General features: G+C 40.9%; 1 protein-coding gene across 1 annotated transcript in view; it reads left to right on the top strand.

The window, feature by feature from the left end:
- Positions 1-25,427, top strand: part of plcl1 (phospholipase C like 1) — an 83,286-nt gene extending 57,859 nt beyond the window's left edge. Inside the window, exons 6-13 of the mRNA XM_046403127.1 lie at positions 1,527-1,918; positions 3,239-4,361; positions 4,523-4,699; positions 10,008-10,370; positions 12,949-13,152; positions 17,274-17,349; positions 17,977-18,086; positions 20,157-25,427. Of these exons, the coding sequence (XP_046259083.1) occupies positions 1,527-1,918; positions 3,239-4,361; positions 4,523-4,699; positions 10,008-10,370; positions 12,949-13,152; positions 17,274-17,349; positions 17,977-18,086; positions 20,157-20,360 (2,649 nt within the window). The 3' untranslated portion in view covers positions 20,361-25,427. The remainder of the gene's footprint in view (positions 1-1,526; positions 1,919-3,238; positions 4,362-4,522; positions 4,700-10,007; positions 10,371-12,948; positions 13,153-17,273; positions 17,350-17,976; positions 18,087-20,156) is intronic.
- Positions 25,428-25,983: the final 556 nt, after the last annotated feature.

Genomic DNA, 25,983 nt, shown 5'->3' with positions numbered 1-25,983 from the left:
CAGCTGTCCTCCTAATAAATTCTGACGTCCGTCACAGCTATATGACAAAAAATCTGTATTTCAGAAGCTAAAAAGTTCTGGTTCCTCTGGAGAGCTTCCTCTGTCCTGTTGAGTTCATTTTGCTGCCTAAATGTCTTACTGTATTTTTCTCCGGTGACATTAGTGCATAGGAACTTTTAAAGCAGTGCACTGCTCATTATCATTTTAAAGGCAATATAGTCTACAGGGACCAATTGAGGTGGAGTGAAATGTCCATGTTGGTGCGGGTCTCTAAATTATAGAGAGCGATTTGTTTGTGTGGGTGGTGGGTGGATGATCATGTATGCATGAGGATTTGGATGATGTCAGAACCATGCATTCGTGCATCAGTATGGCCAGGGTTGTTTGGAGGTAAACTGAAGCAGTTGTGGATTGTAGTGGACCTTATTGGCCAATAAAGAGGAGTGACGAGTCACTAGTCAACGGTGATATAAAACAGAGCAGTCAGTAAAATTGAAAAAAATTTTTTTTAATAAAAATCGTGAATCACCGCAACCATCAGAGGTCCTTGAGCATACAGTCATAAATATGTACAAAACATATTACTTGTGCATCCAGCCATTTTCTATACCGCTTATCCGTCGCGGGGGGGCTGGAGCCTATCCCAGCTGACTACGGACGAGAGGCGGGGTTCACCCTGGACTGGTCGCCAGTCAATTGCATCGCCAACACACACAAAGACAGACAACCACACACTCTCACACTCACACCTAGGGGCAATTTAGAGTAGCCAATTAACCTAATGTGCATGTTTTTGGTATTGTGGGAGGAAGCCAGAGTACCCGGAGAAAACCCACGCAGGCACAGGGAGAACATGCAAACTCCACACAGAAGGACCCAGATGGGGATTCGAACCCTCTTGCTATGAGACAACAGTGCTAACCACTGCACCACCGTGCCACCTGCATCCAACCAGTTATTAAATATTGTTTGTGTCATAACAAAACAGTATTTTTGAACCTTCAAAACCCTATGCAAATCATTTTATACCAATAGTAAAAAGCCCAGTAAAATCAGTCTGAATTCTGGGTTGTAACACTGGGTCAAGGGGGGTGTATTCTTATGCAAGGTTCTGTATATTGGCTTTGAAAGATGACAAGACTACTGACTAACTGCTAGCCACATTTTACCAAGATGGTAACACTGAAAGAAGACTTTTGCAAGCATAGACTGAGCGCTGAATAAGATAAAATGATAGAGAAAAGCATATGCAGCAGACAAAAACAATTAAAGGAAGAGATGAAGAGATGACAGAGAAGGAGTAAGAGGGAAGAAATGATTCATTTATTGTGTTGTTTGATGTGGGCCATTTTAATATCCTTGCTGTAACAAGATGACTAAAGTTTAATCAAATTTACCAGGTTCATTAAATGAATGAGGCATAATGTTGTCTATCCATTTAACTCACTTCATTTCTTGCTCAGTTAATTATCCATTGCACCTGACCCTTCTCTCTTTTATGCAATTTCTCTTTTCTCTTTCCATAGGTGCGCCTGCGTTTTAAGGAGATCCAGCGCAGCAAGGAGAAGCTGACCTCCCATGTGACACAAGAGGAGTTTCAAGAGGCCTATTGTGAGCTTTGTACCCGGCCTGATGTCTACTTCTTATTAGTGCAACTGTCAAAGGACCGTGAATGTCTGGACCCTCAGGACCTGCGTCTCTTCTTAGAGACGGAGCAGGGTTTGTCTCTGGCAACAACTGAGGGCTGCTGGGAGCTCTTAAAGCGGTTTGAGCCCTCGGTTCAGGGCAAGGAGAGAGGGCTGCTGGGTCTGGATGGATTCACCCACTACCTGCAATCTTCAGAGTGCCAGCTTCTTGACCCAGAGCACCTGGGAGTTTGTCAGGACATGAACATGCCTCTTTCCCACTACTACATCAGGTGAGAGCCACAGGTCAAAAATAACGTTATGCATTCTGTATGATGTAGTTATCTACATGTCAGTCAAAAGTCCCTTCCTGAAACAGTGCTTGTCTGGTCACAGCTTAGCAACCATAACTCGGTATGTCAAGGTATGTTCATGTTGTAGGTTGGCGTGAGGCTGTAATAAGAGATGAGAGAAATGCATCTCAAAAAAATACAAGTGACCTGTATAAGCAATAGATTGAACAGTGTTTTTGTCTGTTCTAATGTAAGCTGCAAAAGTTAGCTTGTCTGGCTAAGGGGCTTATTACCTACAGTAGTAACCTTGCAAAAGCGTCATTTGCAAAGCCATGGGACATAATATTATATGTTTATAACAGTAATAATTATATAGCTATCAAGATAGAGTTGCAGTTGAAAGCCTTATGGGTCAGTCCCCAGTCTCACCACCTTTCTTCTTATAAAACTGAAACATACTATGTGAAAATACAAACAATAAAATCTTAGAGTGATTACATTTTTATTAAATAGACTAGATTAGCTAGCTTTGCACTGCAGTATGAAAACAGTCACCTGTCAGTCAGCCTCGTGCTATCCTTGCTTCATGATACTATCACCTGTATCCAATGAACCTGTTTACCTGTGGAATGTGGAACAGATTTTGAGCAGTACACAACTTTCCCAGTCTTTCGTTGCCCTTGCCTGAACTTGTTTGAAATGTGTTGCTGGCATAAAAGAATGAATGAAGGGGACTGTGTCTCAGTTAATTCACTCAGCAGTTCCTTTTGTAAGAGTGGCTGTCCACTCATCTGCCAGATGGTTCTGCTTACTCACTGTGCTTTGCATGCAACCAGCAAAACAAACATTTGAGAAACATATTTATGTTAAATTGAACATATTGTGCTACTATTACATTACACATTAAGTTATTTTATGTCTTTTTGCCAAGCTACATATGATTAAGAAGACATTGCAGGTCCTGCTCAAGGTTTCTTCCTGTTAAAAGGGAGTTTTTCCTTGCCACTGTCTGCTTCCTTAGGGGTTTGGGCTCTGGGTTTCTGTAAAGCATCTAGAGACAATTTTGATTGTGTAAGGTGCTATATAAACAAAATTGAAATTGTTTAAATTTTGAATTTGGGTTGAAATGTACCTTAAATTTTGATATTATGAGGTGTTGGTCAGTGTTTATTTATAAGTTCTGATTTATGCATTTGTGCAGTTTGTAAATATTCCAGCTGTGTTTCAATGTTAGAAGCAGGACATTATTCAGATTAATATATAAGAGGTGTTTAAATGATCCATACATTCATCTTATAGCGTTGATTTTTTTTCCCTCAGCACTTCATACCGCTCCTACCTACTGGATGACCAGGTCCATGGCAGAGCAGACCTAGGTGGGTTGATCAAGGCCCTGCAGTCAGGCTGTCGATGTGTGGAGCTGGGAGTGACTGATGGCCCAGAGGGGGAGCCTCTCCTTGGAGTCGACTATGGGCCAGATATCCCACGCCACCATCATCACCACCACCATCACCACCACCATACACCTGTCACTATCCGCTCTGCTCTGGAGGTGGTCAATAAGTATGCTTTCTTGACCTCTCAGTATCCACTCTTGGTATACTTGTGCCAGCGATGCTCTCCTGGTCAGCAGAGAACCATGGCACAGCACCTAAAGAAAGTTTTTGGTTCCCGTCTTTACACTCCAGAGGCCCTACCTGTTAGTCTGGGAGGACGAGCCACAACCTTACCTTCCCCTGAGCAGCTGAAGGGACGCATCCTAATAGTGGGGAAGAAGCTCCCTCCAGAGCAGGACGGGTCTGATGGGGAAGTATCTGAGGAGGACGAAGAGATTGGAGGAGGAGGACCTCTGGCAGGACGGCGAATGACCATCCCTGGTGAAGAAGAACTGGGTGTTGTCTTGGTGGTGCCTCCACCTTCTCAACCCAGGAAGCTCCGCCTCCACAAAGAGCTGTCAGATCTGGTGGCTATTGCTCGGACAGGCAGCCGCAGCTTCTATGCCCAGAGAGCCAGTCACAAACAGGCTCAGCAGCAGTCACCACCAAGCAGCCCCTCCTCTCCCAGCACGCCGATGCCTCCTGAGCCGCCTTATTGGACACTGTGCTCCCTGGGTGAGGGAGAGGCCGGGCGACTGACCACTGAGAGCCCAGAAGACCTTGTAATGTTCACCAAGCGCAGCCTAACCAGGGTACGCCCTAGTTCAGTGCGACTGGACTCCAGTAACCCCAACCCGCAAGGATACTGGAAAGGAGGGCTCCAGCTTGTGGCCTTGAACCAGCAGACCCCAGGTGCCATGCTGGACCTTCACAGAGGGCGATTCTCACAGAATGGAGGATGCGGTTATGTTCTCCGACCCTCTGTAATGAGAGATGAGGTGTCATATTTCAGTGCCCATACACAGGGCTGTGTGCCAGGAGTGCCACCTCAAACTTTACGGATCAAGGTGCTGACGTTACTTCTGTTGTCTTTTGTAACAGTTAGGCTGAGACATTTGGTTTGGAGTCTAAGTTTTCCACTCATGTTCATCTGAAAAGTTTGATAATTGTTTAATCACTCAAATATCAGTCAAGTAATGAATTTAACTGCTTTGTGTTTGTTGTGCAGGTTATCAGTGCCCATAATCTACCCAAGCCTCTGGGATCAGGGGCTAAGGGAGAGGTCATTGACCCTTATGTAGTTCTTGAGCTGCATGGCGTACCAGCAGACTGTGCTGAACAGCGGACACGCACTGCCGCTCAAAACCAGGACAACCCACTCTTTGATGAGACCTTTGAGTTTCAAGTAAGGCATGTTTCTGTTGACTTGGGTTTATGTTCAATTGAACAAATGCCTGTCTGCTTATGTATGGCGCTTTGTGCATTTGTTTAATTTGATTTTTTCTTTGCAATAAACAATGCAATTTACTGACATTGTGAGAGTGGACAAATGCTCAAATGTTGGAATTTTGCAGACTAAATTTTTACATTTATGGCAACCAGAAGGCAAGCCTATGTATGGCACCCCACAATACAGTTTTGAGTAAGGTGTTGTTACTAAATGTTAAATGTTACTGTTATTAGGAGAAATTCATTATTTTCATGAAGATTGACGAATCACATCAGTTCCTCTCATCCTCTTTAAACAATGCAAACATTTTCCTAATGGACCAGGAGAGGACTGCAGGCCCCTGTTCATGCCTGGGACATCTACAGTCACAAAGTACAAATATATAGCTGCCCTAAATGTTATTAAACCCTATAACCTAAAATATATACTGCATCTAAGTTTAATTAAGTTATAACTGAACTGTTTACAAGCACACAATAATGTCCATACAGTAAATAAAGAAAAGCAATAACCTGCTTAGGCCATTTACATAACTGTGTGACAGCTCCTCACAATAATCCTGTTTTGAGGACTAAAAATATTCTTTCAATTTTCTATAGAAAATTGTTTATTTGGTGTTTTTCTGAAAAAAAAAAAATGTTGTGACAATTCAACTCAGGGCCCCATTTCAGTGATGATTCCCCTGAAAAAGTGATGTTTTTAGTGCAGTTTGGAATAGCTTGATGCTGTATCTGAAGCATATTGTGGATGGCGTTATCATCCATTTATCCAACCCAGTACAGACTCTGCTCTTATTCCACAAAATTATATTTTAATGTGCATTTAAAAGTGTTCTGGATTAGAGATTTATAGTGAAGTGAAAGTGGAAAATGTCGACAAAAAAGAGGCTTATGTGATTTCAGGGATGTCTGTGTCTGCTCTTCTGTCGCTTTGCACCTGCATGTAAATAGAGTCTCAGAGTACTTAATTGACGGTGGGTCATTAAGATTTAAATTATGTGCTCCCATGAATACATTTATGTCTGCTGGGAATTTATCATAGGAGACGGGATTTGATGGCGGCCATGTTGCTGATTTGGCTTTTTTTACTCCTCACTGACAGAGTCCTGTATTAGTGTAGCTAAAGCATAATGACAAGCTGTCACATCTGATCTGGCATGTTCTTTGTGGCAACATCATGAGTGTGTGTGTATGAGCATGTGTGTTTGCAAAAGAGTTGCGTAATAACTGCAATTTAAAAGAATATTTGATTGTAATTCCATCGGCTCTTTGCCTGGAGACATTAAATAGAATCTGAATGCTTGCAACCTGCAGATGCTGCTAATGTGCAATAAGTGAGTCACAGGTGTAATTATTTAATATTGTATAATATAGCTCCATCTGAGTATTCAGTTTAGGTATCTAAGTGATATAGTTTTGACTTCTTATTGTGAGCCCATTTTAGGTTCACACTGACTTCCAAAGAACTAAAACAAACCTTAAACATAACATATTAAATGTTGCAATCCTAAATCATTATCAACAATTAAAACAATATTCATTCTGGTGCCTGAAATGAAATTATGCTGCACATTACTGCTCAGCTTGAACAAACTGAATAGTGAACACCAGTGTTTTTGAAGGGTTTGGATGTGAAATGACCCTTATATCTTTACTTGGACCTGTGTTATGATGAGTCTTTCCTCTGTCTAGCATACTTCAGTATTGTTAATGATGAGAAAAAAATTTGGGATTCAAATAGGAAAGTTTTAGGAAAGTTGGGCAGACACTGAGCCAGTCGCCCATGATGTAACAATCTGGTGGAATTTTTTGCCAGATTAGTTTGAAATTTGGTTCCCATCAGTTGAATTTTTTGGCACAATGAACTACAGGGAGCGTGTTGATTCTTATTTCTGTTGATAACGTCATGCCTTATGGGGACAAAACAGCTGCCCTCGCCCTTCCTGTCATCATTATTGAGGATGTGGTTATTGTGCTTCAATTTTTGGTTTTATTGGAATTTTCACTGCACAAAATTGACTGGAGGTTCTTTGTTTAGGTTCAGTGCGAGAATAAAAAGTGTGGCATTGTAGAACGTCCAGTCCATGGGGTAACTGAGGGGGCAGTCTGCCATGTCACAAACAAAACAAAAAACAAACAAACATGCATATCCAGAAACACACAACCCTGTCTGAATGGGCCTCATTGTAAACATAGTCATACACTCAGGCCTCAGGCACAGTCAAAGTCATACTGATTGGTCACACTTAATTACAACCCTGATTCCAAAAACGTTGGGACACAGTCTAAAACGTAAATAAAAACAGAATGTGATGATTTGCATTCGTCCTTGCTTGTGAACTCCTGAGCCTCTCTAGGAAGTCCCTTTCATACCTGGTCATCACCTGTTCCCATTGAACCTGTTTACCTATGGAATGTTCCAAAAAGGGTGTTTTTTGAGCTGTACACAACCAGTTTTTTGTTGTTCCTGTCTTAGCTTTTGAAATGTGTTGCTGGCATCAGATTCAGAATGAACATCCATCCATCCATTTTCTATACCGCTTATCCGTCAGGGTCGTGGGGGAGCTGGAGCCTATCCCAGCTGACTACGGGCGAGAGGCGGGGTTCACCCTGGACTGGTCGCCAGTCAATCGCAGGGCCAACACACAAAGACAAACAACCACACACTCTCACACTCACACCTAGGGGCAATTTAGAGTAGCCAGTTAACCTAATGTGCATGTTTTTGGTATTGTGGGAGGAAGCCGGAGTACCCGGAGAAAACCCACGCAGGCACAGGGAGAACATGCAAACTCCACATAGAAGGGCCCAGACCGGGATTCGAACCTGGAACCCTCTTGCTATGAGGCGACAGTGCTAACCACTGCACCACCGTGCCGCCCTCGGAATGAACATATATTTACAAAAATCAGTGAAGTTGATATGGTTTTGGTTAATTCTCTGGTGAAGGGCACTGATCTACTTCATATGTTCTGATGGTGGGAGAAACCAGAACACCCAGAGGAAACCCACACAAGCACAGGGAAGACATGCCAACTCCACACAGAAAGACCCTGTCCCCTAGAACTTCTTGCATATTGCAGGATGATGAATAAATATACATTGTTACCGTATCTACTTTTCTACTGTCACTTGATGTCACTTGACCGTAACATAGCAACTCCAGATGTTAACAACTAAGAGTAGTGATTCAGTCTCAGATAGTGTCCTGTGCCTCGAATGCTTGCCTTTTCAGAGGAGCATTTGGTTTGAAACTGATTGAATTAACTGTCACAGAGCTTTTCTGCTCAGCCATGGGCTGTTTTGCTGAAAATTTGAGAATTGGATTGGAGTCATCATTTGGTTCACACACACGCGCACACACACACACACACACACACACACACATATACATAGTGTTTGCTGGAGCTATCTTTCTGGCTTGCCCATGCATGAAACTTCAGAGTTTTTCTCCCCACCACACAGCCCTTATTCACATCTTGTTGAAGTGGGGACACACACACACACACACACACACACATTGGGTATATTCTTTATAATCGTGCAGTTCATACCTGAGGGGGCAGCTCAGTCCTCGTTCAGTCAGCGTGACGTGTTCTCTCTTTATCTATCCATCACCGGCTCCTTCCTCAACAGACTCGCACATTTCTAAAAGATTACCTGTGAGACAGTTTATGTGTTCAGGTGTCTGTACAGTATATGGCAGTACTGCATAAGGTCAGGGTATTTTTCCGTGTCTGTATGAGTTCCTTTCTTTCTCATGAATCGACATTTCTGCCTCAGTGTAAGACCTTGAGTCCCCTTGGCTGTGTTCCGGTTCAGGGGTTGTTTCATTTGTAGTTTGTATTTCATAACCAAATAAGTTTTTATAGTTTGACAAAGCCTGTATCATTCAAAAGACTTCTGAAAATACAGCTGATTGAAATGCTTGCGTTTTTTGGAATGAATTTCTGAAAATGCTTTGTGTCTCTGTATTTGAGATAATAATAATAACAAAAACATGGTGTGTCTGTCTGATGTCCAGATTGGCGAGGTCATCTTGGAATGGTTATTGAGAATAACCATTTCAAGATAGGTATTGAAATTAAGCATTTTCATTAGACGTTTTTGGTTTATGTGAGTTCTTGAGCACATTTAGTTATAAAAATAGTCAGATAGCTTCAAAATTTTAAAAAATTTCAAAAATTTAATTGAACCGAATGAAGAACTGTCCTGCCGTTTTTGTTTTGAGGTTCAATAAGCCAGCTTTATCTTATCTTTTCATTTGTAACAAATGACTGTTAAATAAAACAGATGTGACAGGACACATGCACAAACACAAGTTCAGACACATGTAGACTGTAATCTTAATATTCATGAAACAATCAGTGTGTCAGCAATGCTGCTTGTTTATTTTCTTCTGAGCCTGAAGGCCTCATATGGTTTTACTGTTGTGGATGCACACACACACACACACATACACATACACACACACACACACACACACACACACACACACACACACACACACACATACACATACACTTGGGGCAAGTTTATTCTCATTCTCTGTAGGCAATGATTGATTGATGCTGCTTTCTCCTATAAACATGACACAGATATCCTTCCATGTCAGTGTATGTGTGTGTGTGACTGTACCAAGCGTGTGAAAAGGAAAACAGACATTAGCTAATAATATTTTATTGAGAAATGTGTTCATTCTGTTGCTCTGCACAGAATGAAAATGCAGGGACGTACACCTAGCATCATTTGACAAATGATGCGTGTGCATGTTTTTGTGTGTGTGACTGTCTGTGCTTACATGTATGAGTGTTTATAGTCTGATTAGCCGAAAGGGGATGTAAAATTCCTCTGAAGGTGTGATCTGAAATGAAATATTTCAACAAGCATATCCCTTCTGTGGCAGCACCAGGGTGCTCCTTTCACTGTATTGTATAATTAACGCTGATGCCGTCCTTGAATATCTTCATGAGTGACACTAATAACAGGAAATGGTTTTTGAAATTCTCAACTGAATATTGTGACTATTTGATCATCTTGTGCTGCTGTAAACATTTAACGAAGTGCATCTTTTCCACCTAATAACAGCTGAATTGATTCTAAATCAAGAGCAGATTAGTTATGTACGTTTATATTGAGGTGATCAATGTCAGTGTGGGTGGGGTGGGGAGTGAAATCTTTGTTGACCACGGTTTTATTTTTTCATTGGTTCACAGCAGCAGCAAGGGGTTTCAGTTTGTTCACTTTTCATGTCTTGTCTGCAGGTAAACATGCCAGAGCTGGCCTTGTTGCGCTTTGTGGTATTAGACGACGACTACATTGGAGATGATTTCATTGGCCAGTACACCGTGGCCTTTGAGTGCCTTCAGCCTGGCTACCGCAATGTGCCCCTGCTGGGAATAGCAGGAGACCCGTTACCCCATACCAGCCTATTTGTCCATGTGGCGATCACCAACAGGAGAGGAGGTGGGAAGGCCCAGCGACGAGGTCTGTCTGTGAGGAGGGTGGGGAGGAGAGGACGGGAGTATGTCACTCTGAGGCACACCGGCATCAAGGTGGTGGATGAGACTTTTAAACCAGCTAGTGCTCCCCTGAAAGAAGCGACGGACCTGCGGGAGGATGCTCAGGTGAGAAAAGAAATGGTAGGAATTGTCAAAGCCGTTGATAAAATACATCATTTGCTAGCTATGAGTTTGGCCAGGTCATAATATTAACACTTACTTTATGTGCTAAGGCATGACATTTCAAATTCAACTCCACCTATTGCTCTTGTTAATTTGATGCTCTTGTGTTTGGGCATAAAGCAAGGTGACCTTTAGAGGTGCAGCTGCATATGAAGTCAGTGGAAAGACATGATAAGATGCAAATTTGCTTGGGGCAATGTGACCTGCTGCAAAGATGTGTCTGTTTCAGTCATAAAGCTGAATGTGTTTCATAAACATACAGGAAGGAGAAGTGTAAGGAGAGCGACAGGAGGGAAATAACAGGAAGAAGAGATTTTCTGGTTCACTCAGACTCTGAGCTGCCACACAAACACACACACGTCCGCACAAAAGTCTTATTTGTCTGCTGGTAGCTAGCTCATAGATGTCTGTACACACCAGTGGGGAGGTGTAATTCATGTACTGACTACACTGGATAATCCAGCAACCACCTTAACAGCTTTCATTTGGAATATTTTTGAAAGAATTGAAAAGAAAATGAGAACTGAACAGAAAGAAGGAAAAAGAGTCTGAAATCAGATCTACCTGAGACTTCTCTGCAGGGTGCATAAGAAAGAGAAAGTGAGAGGTGGAGAAGAGCCAGTGACAAAAAAAAAGAGTTGGTGGAGGAGGATTATAAAGCATCTATAAATACCAGCAAAAATAGAACCTGGTCGCACAGCACCCACCAGCTTGTCACTGAATACAAATGAGGTGGTCGATGTGAATAGAATCCTCTTTTGCTGTAAATCTGACATATATGTTATTTAAATTAGCCACGATCTAGCCCAAAGTGTTTGCACACCTTTGCCCGACATGACATGATTCTCCTTTGCTCAGAGGCAGATTCGTTATGGTAAGGTTTCGCAGTTTGGTGTAGAAGAACTTGACCGTTTTGCACAGAGCCCTGACCTCAGTACCTTTGGAATGAACCAGAACACTGATTGTGCTTCAAGCCATATCGCCCAACATCATTACCCAAGCTCTCTAATGCTCTTGTGGCTGAATAGGAGTAAATCTATGTAGTCAAGTACCAAAACCATGTGGAGAACTTTCCTGGATGAGTAGAGGCTCGTATTTACATCCCTTTCTTGAGGAGAGTTGAGATGAGACTATTGAGACTCCTTTGGTTAAGAGTCAGGATGTAGTTAGCTTAGCTTAGCATAAAGACTGGAAGTAAGGGCAAACAGCTAGCCTGGCTACATGTAATGCTGTGTAAGGGCATAAATTATTCATACATTTTTGGTTGTGTATGGATTAAGCAAACAAAACATGCTGTTGGCATATTTTTTTTAACTGGTCAGGCTGGCTTTCAGCTTCCTCCTGCTGGCAATGTTAATGCTAAAATAAGCTGTTTGTCTCCTGGGATTAGCTCTAGATTTAATGCACGTAGTGTTGTAACAGGTTTCTATTTAAATTTTCACCAAAAAAGCAAAGATGCACGTTCCCCTAAATGTCCAACCATCCCTTTAATAACCATTGACCCCAACATTGACATTGGGTGTAATGTTTGGGTGTCCATGCATCTTTGGCCAGAAAGTGTATCTTTATGAATTAAATAGTTTTGGCACATTTGGTCAACCTGATATTGCCTTTAAGAACTCCTTCTCATTTGCAAAATTTGCCAGAGTTGAATATTCTCCTATCAATATAACTAGTACAACTGGTCCCACACAAACCTACTCATATACCCTCTGTCATACATAAAGTAGAAACACATTCACTCATTCACAAACGGCTTTTAATCTGTCTGCTTCCGTCTCATTGTCCTTTCCCTCTGACTTGAACTCTGTCCTCCTCTCTCTACCTGTCTCTCTGCCATGAGTCCAGCTGTGGGCTCATCTGCTACAGTCAGTTATTATCCATCATGCCTCTATTGCTCTAAGTCTGTCTTTCTCTCTCTCTCTCTCTCTCTCTCACACACACACACACACATACTCAGATACACTCACACTTCCACAGAGGTGGGATGTGATAATCAGAGTCCAATTGGGGCTCTGCCAGGTGACAAATTAGACAGAAGGGGTTCCCATTCTAGTGCTTGTATGTTCAATGATCTTTTACCTTGATTATCAAGTGACCCGAAGTAACATTTCAGAAGACTGACATGTGACTCATATTAATTTGTCCTCTTCAGATCTACTAACCTACCCAGTTTTGCATCCTGACACACCTGCAACAGTTGAAAACCGCTCTGAATGCTCTGCTTTATCTGTCCGCATTTATGCCATATTGTCTTCTCTTTTGCCAAATGCGCTTAAGCTAAGGCTGATTTCACTGGATTAAGAGTGGAAATGACTGCCATATTGATTTAATTCGCAAGAGAGACAGCAGATGACAGGGGAAAAGATGGGAAGTGTGTGTGTGTGTGTATGGGTTGTGTCAGCCTTTTTGACCTTTCCCGGCTCAGTTTTACAGTTGGAACTCTACTTCTGATCGAACACTATCTCTCTCTTCCTCCTCATCTCTGTCTCTCTGTCTTCTGTCATCGTACTTTTTTCAGAGCACCACCACCAGTTTCAAAGAGCAGTGTGGGCTCCCCACAGTGGCCAAACTGAAGCAGTGCATCCAGAGCCTGGCCACGCGACTGCAGAGCCCTGAGGGCACTATGGGGGCTGCCATGGTGCTAAGGGAGGGCTACCCATGTCTGGAGCCTTTGGTCAACCTCTCTGAGCAAACACGCAAACTGCTCGCTGCATACGACACGGTCAGTAAGACAAAAGAACAAGGTGGCACTCTTTTTATGCTTTTGATTTTGTTTACATAGCAGAGTTTACTCACATATCCCAAAGAGTAAGGGAGTAACCACTATTTTCTTACGTTTCTGAAATTGTTCACTTTAAAATAGACACTAAAGTTTGACCTAAAGAAATAAAACAAGAATGCTCTTGTGCAGATGTATGCATTCCTGGCTTCTGCTTATCAGTGATTGGAAAGCAGTAGTTCTACCTGAGAATGTTTCACAGTAAGACTGGTACTGTTCTCTGCTTTTCTTGTCAACAAGACAGAAACCAGCAATTCTTTAATCCTACAAATTGGAATTGTCTGCATGCAGTTAACACCTGCACTAGGTGACGTGTTGGGCATGGACCCTTACTTTGTTTTTACTTCATTACCTTTTCAAGTTTGATTGTACATAAGGGATTAACAAAGCACAACTTAACCAAAACCATATAAACAGAAATCAATTCATTGTTATATCAAGACAAGTCAAGATTAAACAGATTCACATACAGATTCACATATTTGCAGTCTTTCCTTCTCTCCCTGGCTCTTCAGGCAGGTCTCCTCATCACAAGAATTTAACAATTGATAATTTTACACTTCACAAAAAAAAAAAAAAATTAAAAGCACAAGAGTGATAGCATACATAACACTAATACATTTGAAAGTAATGAAATAGACAGTACAGTGTGTGTACCTATACCCACAGCAGTTAGGCAACAGCTTGTGTTGGTGTATGGCAATGCTACTAGAACAAACCACACGCAGGATGACACAGTAATACCAAAACCAGTAGTAATGATAATGCTAATTTATTGAGTTTAGTTATGATTGATGATGCTAATAATGCTATGCTAATCATTATTTCAGCCAGCATTATGTGATTGCCTGTCATAGCATAGCAATTTTTTGTTTACATTTTTATATCCCTATACTGGGGGAAACAGGCATTTTACAAAATATAAATATAAATAAATTAAAATGCTAATATTTGCTACCACTCAAAATAAAGTACTGTGTCTTGGGGTTGACATATTTGAGTCTGGACTAAAGTGGTGGACCAAACGGACAGCATTGCCATTTTTATAGTAACTGGTATGGTTAAAAATATAGAATTATGTCGGATCATCTTTAAGTTGAAGAGTTTAAAATGGCTTATTGTATCAGACAGTGACAGATTTGCTCATGTTCACTTTGAAACGGACTGCAGGACTGTGAGAACTAAGAGTTTACAGGCATGCTGGTGGCTCTGTACGCCACTGTAGGTCTAGTTAGTGTGCTAGTGTGTTAGTGCTAGTGAATTAATGAATTAGTGCTCATAACATAGGCTACTGTCCATCAACACTGAAATGCCTAAAGCCATGCTATTAATGTGTTGAAAAATCTAGATTAATGCCAGCCTTCATCATTTTATGGGACTGAAATGGCCTGTTTGATAAAACAATGACAAGTCTCTCTGTTCTTTATTCTTTCTATGAAAATAAATTATTACAGTATTGAAAATAATTCGTTTAGTTTTGTCAGAGGTTGGCTGCTATTGCTGCTTTAAATTTTATGCTATCTAACGTTATATTTCAGAGTGTGCACACATACACATATACACTGTCCTAATGCTTTCAATATGCACAAAGACAGTCTGAGTTGGCAACCATGAAACAGTCATCCATGCTCTTACTCAAGCTGAGACACACACACACACACACACACACGCACACACACCCTGACTACCAGCTGTGTCTCCACCCACTCAATCTCCTCTCTCATCGGATCAGGACAAATCTCTCCCACTTGTTTCAGCACTCAGCCATTACACCTACACACATCTCAGTACATCTCAGTGTTTTTTAACCATCACTTTGTGTATGTGCATGTCATTGGAGTTGATGATGTTTGAGTGTGAACCAGCAAATGTGAGCCTGGCAGGTCAGTGTCATGAAGCCACAGTTGGTGAGATCTCCAGTCATATATCACGCCTCTTCAGCCTTTCTGGGCACACACAATCCTTAGTCATCACACACTCACACTCTCTCTCTCTCTCTCTCTCTCTCTCTCTCTCTCTCTCTCTCTCTCTCTCCCTCGCTCTCTTTTTCTGCCCTTTTTTTAGGTTTGCCTATTGCTAATAATGGCATTTTACTCATCAAGTCAATTACTGATAACTAAGATCTGAGAACATGATGACATCGATAAAAAGAAGCAAGACAAGGCAGGAGGTGTGAGAGACTTTATTTAAAAGAGATTTTTATTTATTTAGAAAAAAGACAAAAGATAAGTTGGTGAATTTGTTACAGTTTTACCAAAACTACTGCTTACTCAGATTTTCTTCTTCAGCTTCACTCATCAAAGTTTAAATCGAGACCCTAGTTCAGCTTTGAATTACTGTCCTTAATTATGCCTAACTTTAGATACTGATCTAATTTTAAAAGGTTCACTAAAAAAATCATTGAAAATTCACCCCCATGCTGTTCACATGACTGGGGAAATTAGGTAGTTTTATTTCTGCTGTAAATTTGGACATTTTATCATGAGGATCTATGGAGATTGCCATGCTTTTGGCACCAAGGTGGTCATAGAGGAACTGTTGTTTTTGCCACTTCATGTTGGCTTCATTATTCAGCCCCTATTAAATGGTTAATAAACTGTTGGCTTGTTTGCCACCTGTCTGGTCAAGTAACTCCTACCGATGTCAGTGTGTTCCCATGTGTCAGCATTACTTTAGTGAGTATGCTGCTATCCAGACCAGCATCAATTGATAAATACATGAAGTTTTAATAAACTGAAATCACCCTTTAAATCCCATCTGTACCACTATATGTATTTTACTTTATTTTCAAAGATGGATAGCAACCCTAAACTCTGTGCACTCCCTCCCACTCTCTTGCTCTCTCTTTCTCTCTCTCTACACATCTCTGTTTATGTGCTCCTTCTCTCACACCCCACTCCCCTCTCCCTCCCTCCCTCTCCCTCCCTCCCTCTCTCTCTCTGACTTTCTCTCTCTCACCACCCAACCATTCAAGGCAGATGGCTGCCTACATTGAGTTAGGGTCTGCTCTGAGGTTTCTGCCTTATAAAAGGAGGTTTTTCCTTGCCTTGATTGTTGCCAAGTGCTTGCTCATGGAGGTTAAACCAAATTAAAGAGTTTGGTCTAGACCTGCTCTAATTGGAAAGTGTCATGAGACTTGATTTGGCGCTATATAAATAAATTGAATTGAATTGAATTAAGCTGATCATGAGTGCAAATGTTTCCGTTTTTTTGTCTGTATATATCACCACTGCAACAGACTAGCGTGTCTTGAGTGTACTTGTTGGTATTGCCTCCAGTCCACTTTGACCCTGCAAGGAGTAAGCGGGTATAGATAAAAGATGAATTGGTAGATGTCTCAGCTAGTATTTCGCTTCCTTTTGATAAATATGATAAAAAGCATTCACCCAGTCACCAATATGATACCTAACAAGCCCCGATTTTCCTCTTAAGTAGTTTCAAAACTACTAAAAACATTTTCCTATGTATTCATTCTGTATCTGCTTGTTTCAACACTTAATGTGTGGTCTTGTCTGGTCCAAGTTTGTTATCTAACAATATTACTTGGCTATGGAGCCCTGTTGAGTCGTGACCGTGATCTGAGGTTGCAGTCCAGGCACAATCCAGTCAGCTATAGGACCACAAACTTCATGTCTATCTGAGCTAATGGCAGACAGTATTACAGCTACATTACAGGTTACTCTGGTGATGTGCTACCCTTTATATTTTTGGAGCTATCTTCCAATTCTGACTATATTTTACAAATGATCCTTTTAATTCACTTGTTCGAACAGCAAGTCAAAATTCCTATATTTGGGATGCTGAAACCAGCTTGAAAATATCTGAACTGATAAATCAGTTATCAGACTAGTTGCTGATAAATGTCCTCTTAATCTGTTTGAGTAATTGACTGACTGTTTCAGCTCTAATGTATTTTATGGATGCAAAATTATATGAAACAAATCATTCTATACACATGTCCAGTGACATATGTATATGTTTTTGGAAACTTCAACACTTCTTGTACCATTTGAAATAAGACTTTCAAATGAACTGAAGCACAAACTTTCCTCTTTTCCATTCAGATGATTTCTGCCCAGAAACAGCTGATTGAGAACGCAGATGCTGTTCAGGAGAGGATTGCCCAGGTGCAGAGAGAAGGTAAGATGCATGGGCTGGTGCGAGATAGATGGTTGGCTGACATGAGGTTATAATGAACTGAGTGAGAATAGTTCTTGATCAGTGCTCATGAATAAAACAACTGCAGTACAGGATGTCCTAACAATTCACCAAATGAGTAAGCCTGTGTTGAATATCAAACAGCTAAACGAAATAAATGAATTTTGTTAGAAAGTTAAGATCATGACTTTGTCATTTTTGTACTTGACATGTTTTACGCTAAATTTGCTCTCATAACACCTTGCAGCTTGCATGAATATTTTGGATTTCCTAAAGAGTCTCAGGTGAAATTAAGCAGTATGACAGCTGTAGAGAATTTCCTCAGCCATATGTGTATTATTAGACTTTGTACCTTAGAAAGCTCCTGACCTTTACCTGCTAAATGTCATGAGGGATGGCACTTTGCCTTTGCATAAGTAAGTAAATCTAGTCTGACAACCAACCCATGAAGACATGTTATTGGCACTTGCACCCAGACATTTGGTGTTAGACACAAAAATATTCCGGACGAATCATCCTTGCACTTGACTTATTTCACCTGAATTTGAGTGGTTGATGCCCACCAACCCCTCTAAACTGAGGCAAAGCTCCTGTTTGTGTTTGTGTAAGGCATGGACTTCCATGAAGATCTTTCCAAGCTTGGGGAGAAAGAGGGACTGAAGGGACGCAAGCTAAGTAAAGCTGTGGAGAGCTTCACCTGGAACATCACTGTGCTCAAGGTAGTGGAAAGCAAAGCCCAACCCTTTCAAAACTCAGACCTGATAGGATGGGGCATATGCATAAATTAGGATGTAGAGTGGGTTCAGCCTTTCTAAAGTCTTAAGTTTATTTTTGTGCATTTATTTTTTACCTACTATTTAGAGGACTCACAGTACAGTGCAGTAGTAGTGATACAGCTTTTCATACATCTTCAACTTCAAACATGGATCAGTGTTACACCCCATTGAGGTGGAGTCTAGGGGAATACTGGAAGATGTAACACAACAACCAAACAGTTTAAGGGAGTCCATGTTTTGGAGAAAAATAAAGATGCTTTTATTTCTATCATAAACTAAATACAACAGGAATTAAACCTAAACAAATATGGGGGAGAATTGGGAACGAGTGGTTGTGCCAAAATAATCAAAAAACAGTAAATAAAACTAGGCCTGACTACGCTCTACTGCTAGGAACAAAAGAACAAAAAGATGGCCTAACTATCTCTGATCTAAAAAAAAGGCTTAAATAAATTAAATACAGCGGGTGGCACCAACCAATAACCTTAGTGTGTATTAACAAAACCTACTACATGCTGCACAAATGTATGGAGTGCCCCAAACTCACCTAGTTCACCAAAATCTCCCACCACATACCTTTACCTTTACATTTGCAGACTGACAAAACACAGACCAATGTCGAGAGAGAGAGCAGACAGGTGTGCTGGCTTATATATGTCAAGGTCCCTGAATGATGATTGGCTAGATTTAAGCTCCAATGAACCAATCAGCAGGACAGCCTGGCCGCACAGGTGGATCCACTCTCACAGCTGACGCCTGTGGAACACAACAGAGAACAAGAGACACACACAAACCTGCCTGCATGTAACAATCAGCTAAAGCTAATATCAATCATCATAGTAAATTCAAAACTTATTAACTTATTAGTTTTGGCTAAATTGCTTCTTTGCAATGTATCAGAACAGCAGAAAGGTCCCCACTGAACTGCATTTAACTCAAGATAGAGCTGTGGTATATCGTAAAGGTCAGGTTTACAAAACATTTGTTTTGATGATTTGATTTCATTTTAGATTTTTAGTATCTAGTTTTCTCAAATGTCCTTAAATAAAACTTTAAAGCTGCGACAATCAATAGTTTTTTTATACTAACAATGGCTCAAATGAAGATAATGCTCTATCTGAAGGGGAGTGCATAAGGATGCAAAGTTGTTTGAGATCTTGCTCTTTTGTTCTCATCTCTGCTGACAGTTGCATAGTACATTTGAGTAACATAGTGTCAAACATTCAGCAGTCTGCTACACTATAGAGAAAAAAAGTACTGGGCTGCCTCACCATTACACCAACAAGGACTTAGATTACATTGCTTTCTCAAAACATGGACAGCTCTGCAGCTATAACAGCTTCCACTCTTCTGGGAAGGCTTTCCACAACATTTTGGCATGTTTTTATGGGAATTGTTGCCCATTCATGCAGTAAAGCATTTATGAGGTCAGACACTGATATCGGATCAAAAGGTCTCACAGGCTCGCAGTCTCCATTCCAGTTCATCCCAAAGGTGCTGGATGGGGTTGTGAGGTCAGGGCGCTTCAACCATGTCTTTATGGACCTTGCTTTGTGCACTGGGGCACAGTCATGCTGTTATAGAAAAGAGCCTTGGAAGCATAGCATTGTCCAAAATGTCTTGGTATGCTAAAGCATTCAGATTTCCCTTCACTGTAAGTAAGGAACCTAGCCCTGCTCCTGAAAAACAGCCCCATCCCAGTACTTTTGTCTGTATAGTGTAGCTCTCAGTGAACACGGCCAGACATAACACCAGGAATGGGAGGAACAGTATGAAGTAGAAGCACACAGCTACCTGAGGTAACTAACTGATGGATGTTAGCTACAGTTAGTTATGTGTAATGTGAAAGAAAGAATATCCATCCAAGAGCTTCCCTCAAGAGGCTGATAAGCTTGTTGTTTTGTTTTTTTAGGCTGCTTATCTGCTCTTATCAATCTTCCACGTCCTGCTCTACTTCAGATTTATCACAGTGCATACATGAGTCAGACTAGTGTGTTTTCCTGTGTGGTGCAGGGTCAGGGCGATCTGTTACGGGGAGCTAAGATGGACTCCCTGGATGCCCTAAGGCAGCTGGCTCTGGCCTGTGAAGCCTGTGGACTGACCTCCTCCTCTTCTGCCAACTCCTCGTCCTCTACCTTTTCTTCAGCTGAGCTTCACTATTCCTCCCACCCCTTGTCTGGCCGCCGAAGCAGCACACACGGCAACGGACGCATCTGATGCCCCACCCCTGGGTCCAGCGTGCTGCCACAGATGAAAAAGGAGTGGGCAAACTATTTACCAAGGGTAACAGAGGAGAGGAGATATGAGAGCAATAAGCGAGAAAGATGGTGCAGGTGTAAAAAGCACTGCAAAAGACAGAGGATTTTCTATCCCTTTATTCAGTGCAGTAAGTGTCTAGACTAGCCTAGACCTGTGCAGTATATCTATTAAAGCCTTACAGGTGAGTTCATCAATTTATTACTGAAGGTCCAGCCTGCAGACAGGCTTTTCATGAATGTCTAACTCGGTGGTGGAAAAGCAAAGAAATACACTCCACACAGGTCTTTGAACCTGTGGCAGCTCGCACTAATTTAACTGAAAGAAAATGTGTGACTCAACACTGTAACTCTGCGAGCGAGAGCCAGAGACACCTGAATAATTTGTGACAACGGGGTCGTATTGGAGCTGAAGTTTACTGTCCTGCTGGTGTTTCATTTCAGACGTAGCATGCAGAGTGGAGAGGATGTAGAGCTGATGGCACAGGTTATTCTCTGGGGAAAGGGATGGCATCAAGATTGTGTGTGTATGTTTTTACAGTATTGCAGGTTATGACCCACAAAGAGACAGAAAGAGAATACTTAAATCAAGTAGTCTAGATTTTAAGTGTAATACTACTGTTTTAAAACTAGCAAATTTTTTTAGGGTACCTCAGCTTTTGTTTTTAGCTGTAAATGCAGTTAATGCAATGGAACTTTGGCTGTAGTTTAATTAGTCCTAAAGAAGTAGTCAGTTTTAGTCATTTCATGAATGCCATAGATGACTGTCCCATAAAGTAGGCTATACAGTAAATAATAAAAGTTGCTGATATCATCACAAATACCTGATTGGCTGAACGTCACTGTCTGGCCTGTCTTTGGCCGTCAAACTTTACAAATGTGGTGGCTGTTCTGTTGAAATTTCTCCAAAGCTGCCTGATAGAATTAGTTTATCAGTCAATTTCAGATGAAAAATGGACTAGCTACATGATTCTAGCTATTAATGGGGTTTGGGACTTTGGAGAGGTCACATTCAACTAACCATTTGCTGATTTGTCTCGTTGACTGTGTCACTTCTCTCTACACTTCCGCCTCTCTTCAGAACTTTAACTCTGGTTCTCTCGTCTGTTTGAAGGCCTGTACGGTGCAGTAACTCCACTGTCAGATACGTACAAAACACCAATGAGCACCCATCAGACCAACATACAATCTTATCTGACAGATTCTGAGGATTTGTATAATTTTCAACTTTAGCCAGAGTACACAAAGATGATCCTTATTTAACTGCTATAACCACGTACTGTGTGAAAGAACAAGCAGAGGCACAGACACATGAGTTCTTGTTACGTCCATCTTTTGAGTCCGTCGTGTTCACTCGGAGAGGAGATGGCTGAAAGATGAGCAATGAAGTGTAGCGGAGAAGGGACACGGTAATTGGAGAAGTTGTGGATATGTGTTGATACTGTAGTACATGTGTGGATCACATAACCTCCTCACTATACCAATATGTGGGGTCATGGATGCTCAAAAGTCTGTACGTGTTTGTTTGTGTGTACGAAGTGCAGATTCCTGCAGCACTGATGAAGAACACTCTGCTGATGTAGTAATAATATCAGTGGTAACTTCCAAGAAAGTCAGTGAGGCTGTTTAATTCAATGTGTACTGACTGAAGGGTTGAAAAAAAATATAATTATCTTTATAGCTCAGTGACACTTATAAATCTATATGAAAACAACTACAAAAATGGTGCCCAGCAGGTGCTACTGATCATGGTTCATAGTTGTACTTACCTGTCAATGATAGCATTCCTCTGTGTGTTTCTTCTCAACACAAGAAAACACCTGATACTTTTAACTCAGCTTTTGTACTCTTATTCTTGTATCTTGTAATGCTGCGTTTGAACCAAACTTGACAAAAGTGAAGCTAAGCAACACACATAAAATTAACCAGATTAGATTTACCTCTTTAAATGCAGTCACATGTCGTTATTCTCTGGTGAGCTAAATGTGTGTTTGATGTTGGTGATTTTCAGGTGTTATAGGGAGCTGAAGGTTTACATGTCCAGAAGCTTTTGGGAAAATGCCACAAATGCACTGTCATACAGTTTTCATAAGGATAAGGCTGTTTTGTTAGTTCCAAAGAAGTTAACATTTTGGAGATAAAAAGGTTTTCATCTGAGAAGATTTATTAAATTAGGCCGGTATTTTTGAAAGGTTCAACTTGATTCACTAGTATCCATGGTGCACAAGATTATCTATCATAATCTAGTGCACCCTTGAAGTGTAGATATGAACAAACATAATTCCATTTAAGTGTGGTGCGGCTGACAGGCCTGAGGGTAACAGGCCAGTTGAGGGAACCTTTGAACAGAAGACATTTTGAATGTTTATCCCGCCCTCTGAGGGAGGCAGGAAGGTGGACCGATGAGAGACGGAGCTAAACATTGTAAGAGCTGACCAGCCAATCAACCCATCTGGTGGCATTTTGCAGACATGATGTAACAAGAAACATCGGGATGACACTCAGTTCCACCAACTTGTTCAGCTCCTGTTAAGTGCTTGTGCAGTACTACTGTATTTTCTGACTGACATCCCATATTTTTGTACACGTTTTGTTGCATTTCATTCATCCACACATTCCTTTTGTAATATTATTACCCTCTTTCATACCTTTACTTTTCTCCTTCCTTTTATTCCTGCTGCTCTTCCAGAGGCTCCAGGTGGGGAGTAGCAGAGCTGGTGTACCGAGTCATAGCCACAGGAGTAGGGTGACCTAATAACATTTCCATGTGCTTGTTTTTGTGTATATGTGTGTTTAGCAAAAGGCACACAATTCTAAAAGTAGAAGACATATATTGAAGTGAGAGCAAAGGTTGAAGCAAAGGAGAGGAAGGGACTGATATTAGATTAGGTTTTCATTGCATGTGTGGTTGGCTGGGCACACCTGCAGAGCTTTATAATTGGCTGTGAGGAGTAGACAGAGTGACAGCACCTGCTGTTTTGGTCTATTAATACCACTCTGACTCAGAGGAGGCCCTGGGATGTGTGTATATGCTGGTGTGCTTATGTCTGTCATGATACCATGATGCCCTCATTCCTGGCCTGGTGATGCAAACTGGTTCTCCTACATGCAAAGTCACTGCAAAACTATTTGCCATATTTCCTCTTCAGTGCACCGAAGCAGACAGAAGCTTTAGGAGCTATTTGGAGGACCTCCACTGCCCCTGTGAGGCATGCTTCAAGTGTACGAAAACCACAGTTTTCATATGACCATAGGAGGCGTCTTCTGTCAGATATCCGCTTACCTGCTGGGAGGATCTCTCTGCATTAATGATGAATCAGCTCCAGTAAAACAAACCACAGTATTAGCTTTCTGTGTTCCGGTTTACATGCCTGCTGACATGGAGAATACAGCTGGGTCAAAGAGCAAACAGGCTGCGAGACTTGCTATACCTGAAGGCATGCAGTCAAGATGAAGGTGACAGGGTTTACCTTAATAGGTGGACATAAAAGGAAGAGGGGTCAGGTTTCAGTAATTAGATCTTTTGTAGTGAAGTTAAACCTCATTCTCAAAGAAATTCATTAGGTAAATACTGTATTTGACAATGATGACTGTGCTGTTCCTTAAAACAAAAGCAACATATGATAACTGACAAAAACAGCAGCTTGTTATTTCAGTGGAGGATGACCTTTGCAGTGTGTCAGGAGGATACAACGCCTGAGCCAGTAATTTGTAGCTGGATGAGATAAAAAGGACCATACCTGTGTTTCTGCATGATTTGACCTACTTACTTTGAATCATTTACAGGAAACTTCCAAACAGTAAAACATGCAGTTATATTTGAAATGTACAGACTGAATGTGCTTTTATAGCTTTCTTCCAGGCAGCTACTGGTTTCAGTTAATGTCAGTGAAATCAGCTTCAGTGAACATCATGCGTCATGTCATGGCTATGAAGGTGTCATGTCAGTCACGGCACACCCTTTCAAATTAAGTGTTTCTTTTTTTTTTTCAAATTGATCCATGCTTTCTGTTGCATAAGCACGCAAAGATTATGAAACTTTCATCGGGAAAAAATTATGCATGATGTTCACTGTGATGGATCACTTGTTCAAACACCCTATGTTACAAAATTAAAAAAAAAAAAGTGTAAGATTTATGGTAAATGAGCTAAACTTGCAGAAACACCAGTATGAGCCCTTAAACATTCAAAATAGAGTTTTAGCTACAGCGTATAATGTTATCCTCTCCATGCCTCTCACACACTCTGCTTACATCGCTGCACTTGCCTGTCCATGTGTTTACCTCTGCAAAAGGCACTGCGGTCAGCCACTCATTACATTGTTTTACTGTGACATTCAGTATATTGTCTCATTTATAACCCCATGCTACACCCTGACTCCTCAACCTTTGAAAATGAAACATAACTATGTTAAGCTCGGTCTCTCGCTGCGGTACGGTTTTATGCTTTCAGATTAAAGAATGGTAGTGGTAAACAGATCCGTGCTAAAGAGCAAGGCGTTACACTGGGGTCTTTGCATCTCTGTTATCCATTTGTCTTCATCTACAGAGCTAGCTCTCTCTCTCTCTCTCTGTGCTCTTTATGGTGTGATACTACCTATCTTTGCAGACCAGTGATCAACTAGTGCTTAACATTCATTTGAAAGATTGGAAAATTGTTTATACCTGTCATAGTGATGTGGACAAAATAGTGTAAAACACTAGAGAATGTATAAAGGTATTTTAAGTTTGATATAACCCGTGGCATCTGCAGTGTCTGTGTTGGCCTATGTCTACACCGCTAACCTTTAATCCAGTGTTGTTCCTTCAATTGTTCTTACAGTCACTGTATGTTTTTTGTAAAATAGAAAACAAAAAGACCAAAAGAAGAAAAATATTTATTGAAGTGTGTTTGAAAAACCATAATATAATTAATTAAATGGACCTTGCTTTTATTTTGAAAAGCTACTGTGTTTTCTATCTGACAAGTAATCAAATATAACAAGAGTATGTATCCCAAGACTAAATAAAATTATCTTTTCCTGACCAAATCCTCTTGTTGCCTCTGCTTCATCTGACACTGCTGTGACACATGTGTGGTCTCTTTTCCTGTTGAACTGATACCGTACTGTATGGTCACATGACATACTCCTCTGGGTGAAAATCATGTCTGATAACTACACCTTTTGAAACAAAGCAACAATGTTTAAAGGATAGCATAGTATTAAAACTTCATCATCATCCCTATCAATCAGCCCTTGATTGATAGTCTTATTTTTCCACAGCCAAGCAATTTCACATCTCTGATTTAAAAGACATGATTCTACACTGTACACAATATCACGCTTAGCAGTATATTTGTGTATATTTGGACCTCAGACCACAGTATCATTTTATTCATTACAATCTTATTATATAGTGTTACTATATTAAAAGGCTTGTACTGTTCTTCTGATATCCCTAACAAGTATTAGCCTTAGTAACTGGGGTTCAAAAGCATTTTATTTAAAATATAAATAATATTATAAAAGCACTAAAAGATCCGTTATCAAGCTAGAAACACTATTTGTTTAGTACAAAGGCCAAAAGGCCTTTAACCAGGAGACG

Source organism: Scatophagus argus, chromosome 11 (assembly GCF_020382885.2).
Source record: "Scatophagus argus isolate fScaArg1 chromosome 11, fScaArg1.pri, whole genome shotgun sequence".
Lineage (NCBI taxonomy): Eukaryota > Metazoa > Chordata > Actinopteri > Scatophagidae > Scatophagus > Scatophagus argus.
This window is presented reverse-complemented; position numbering and strand designations above follow the sequence as displayed.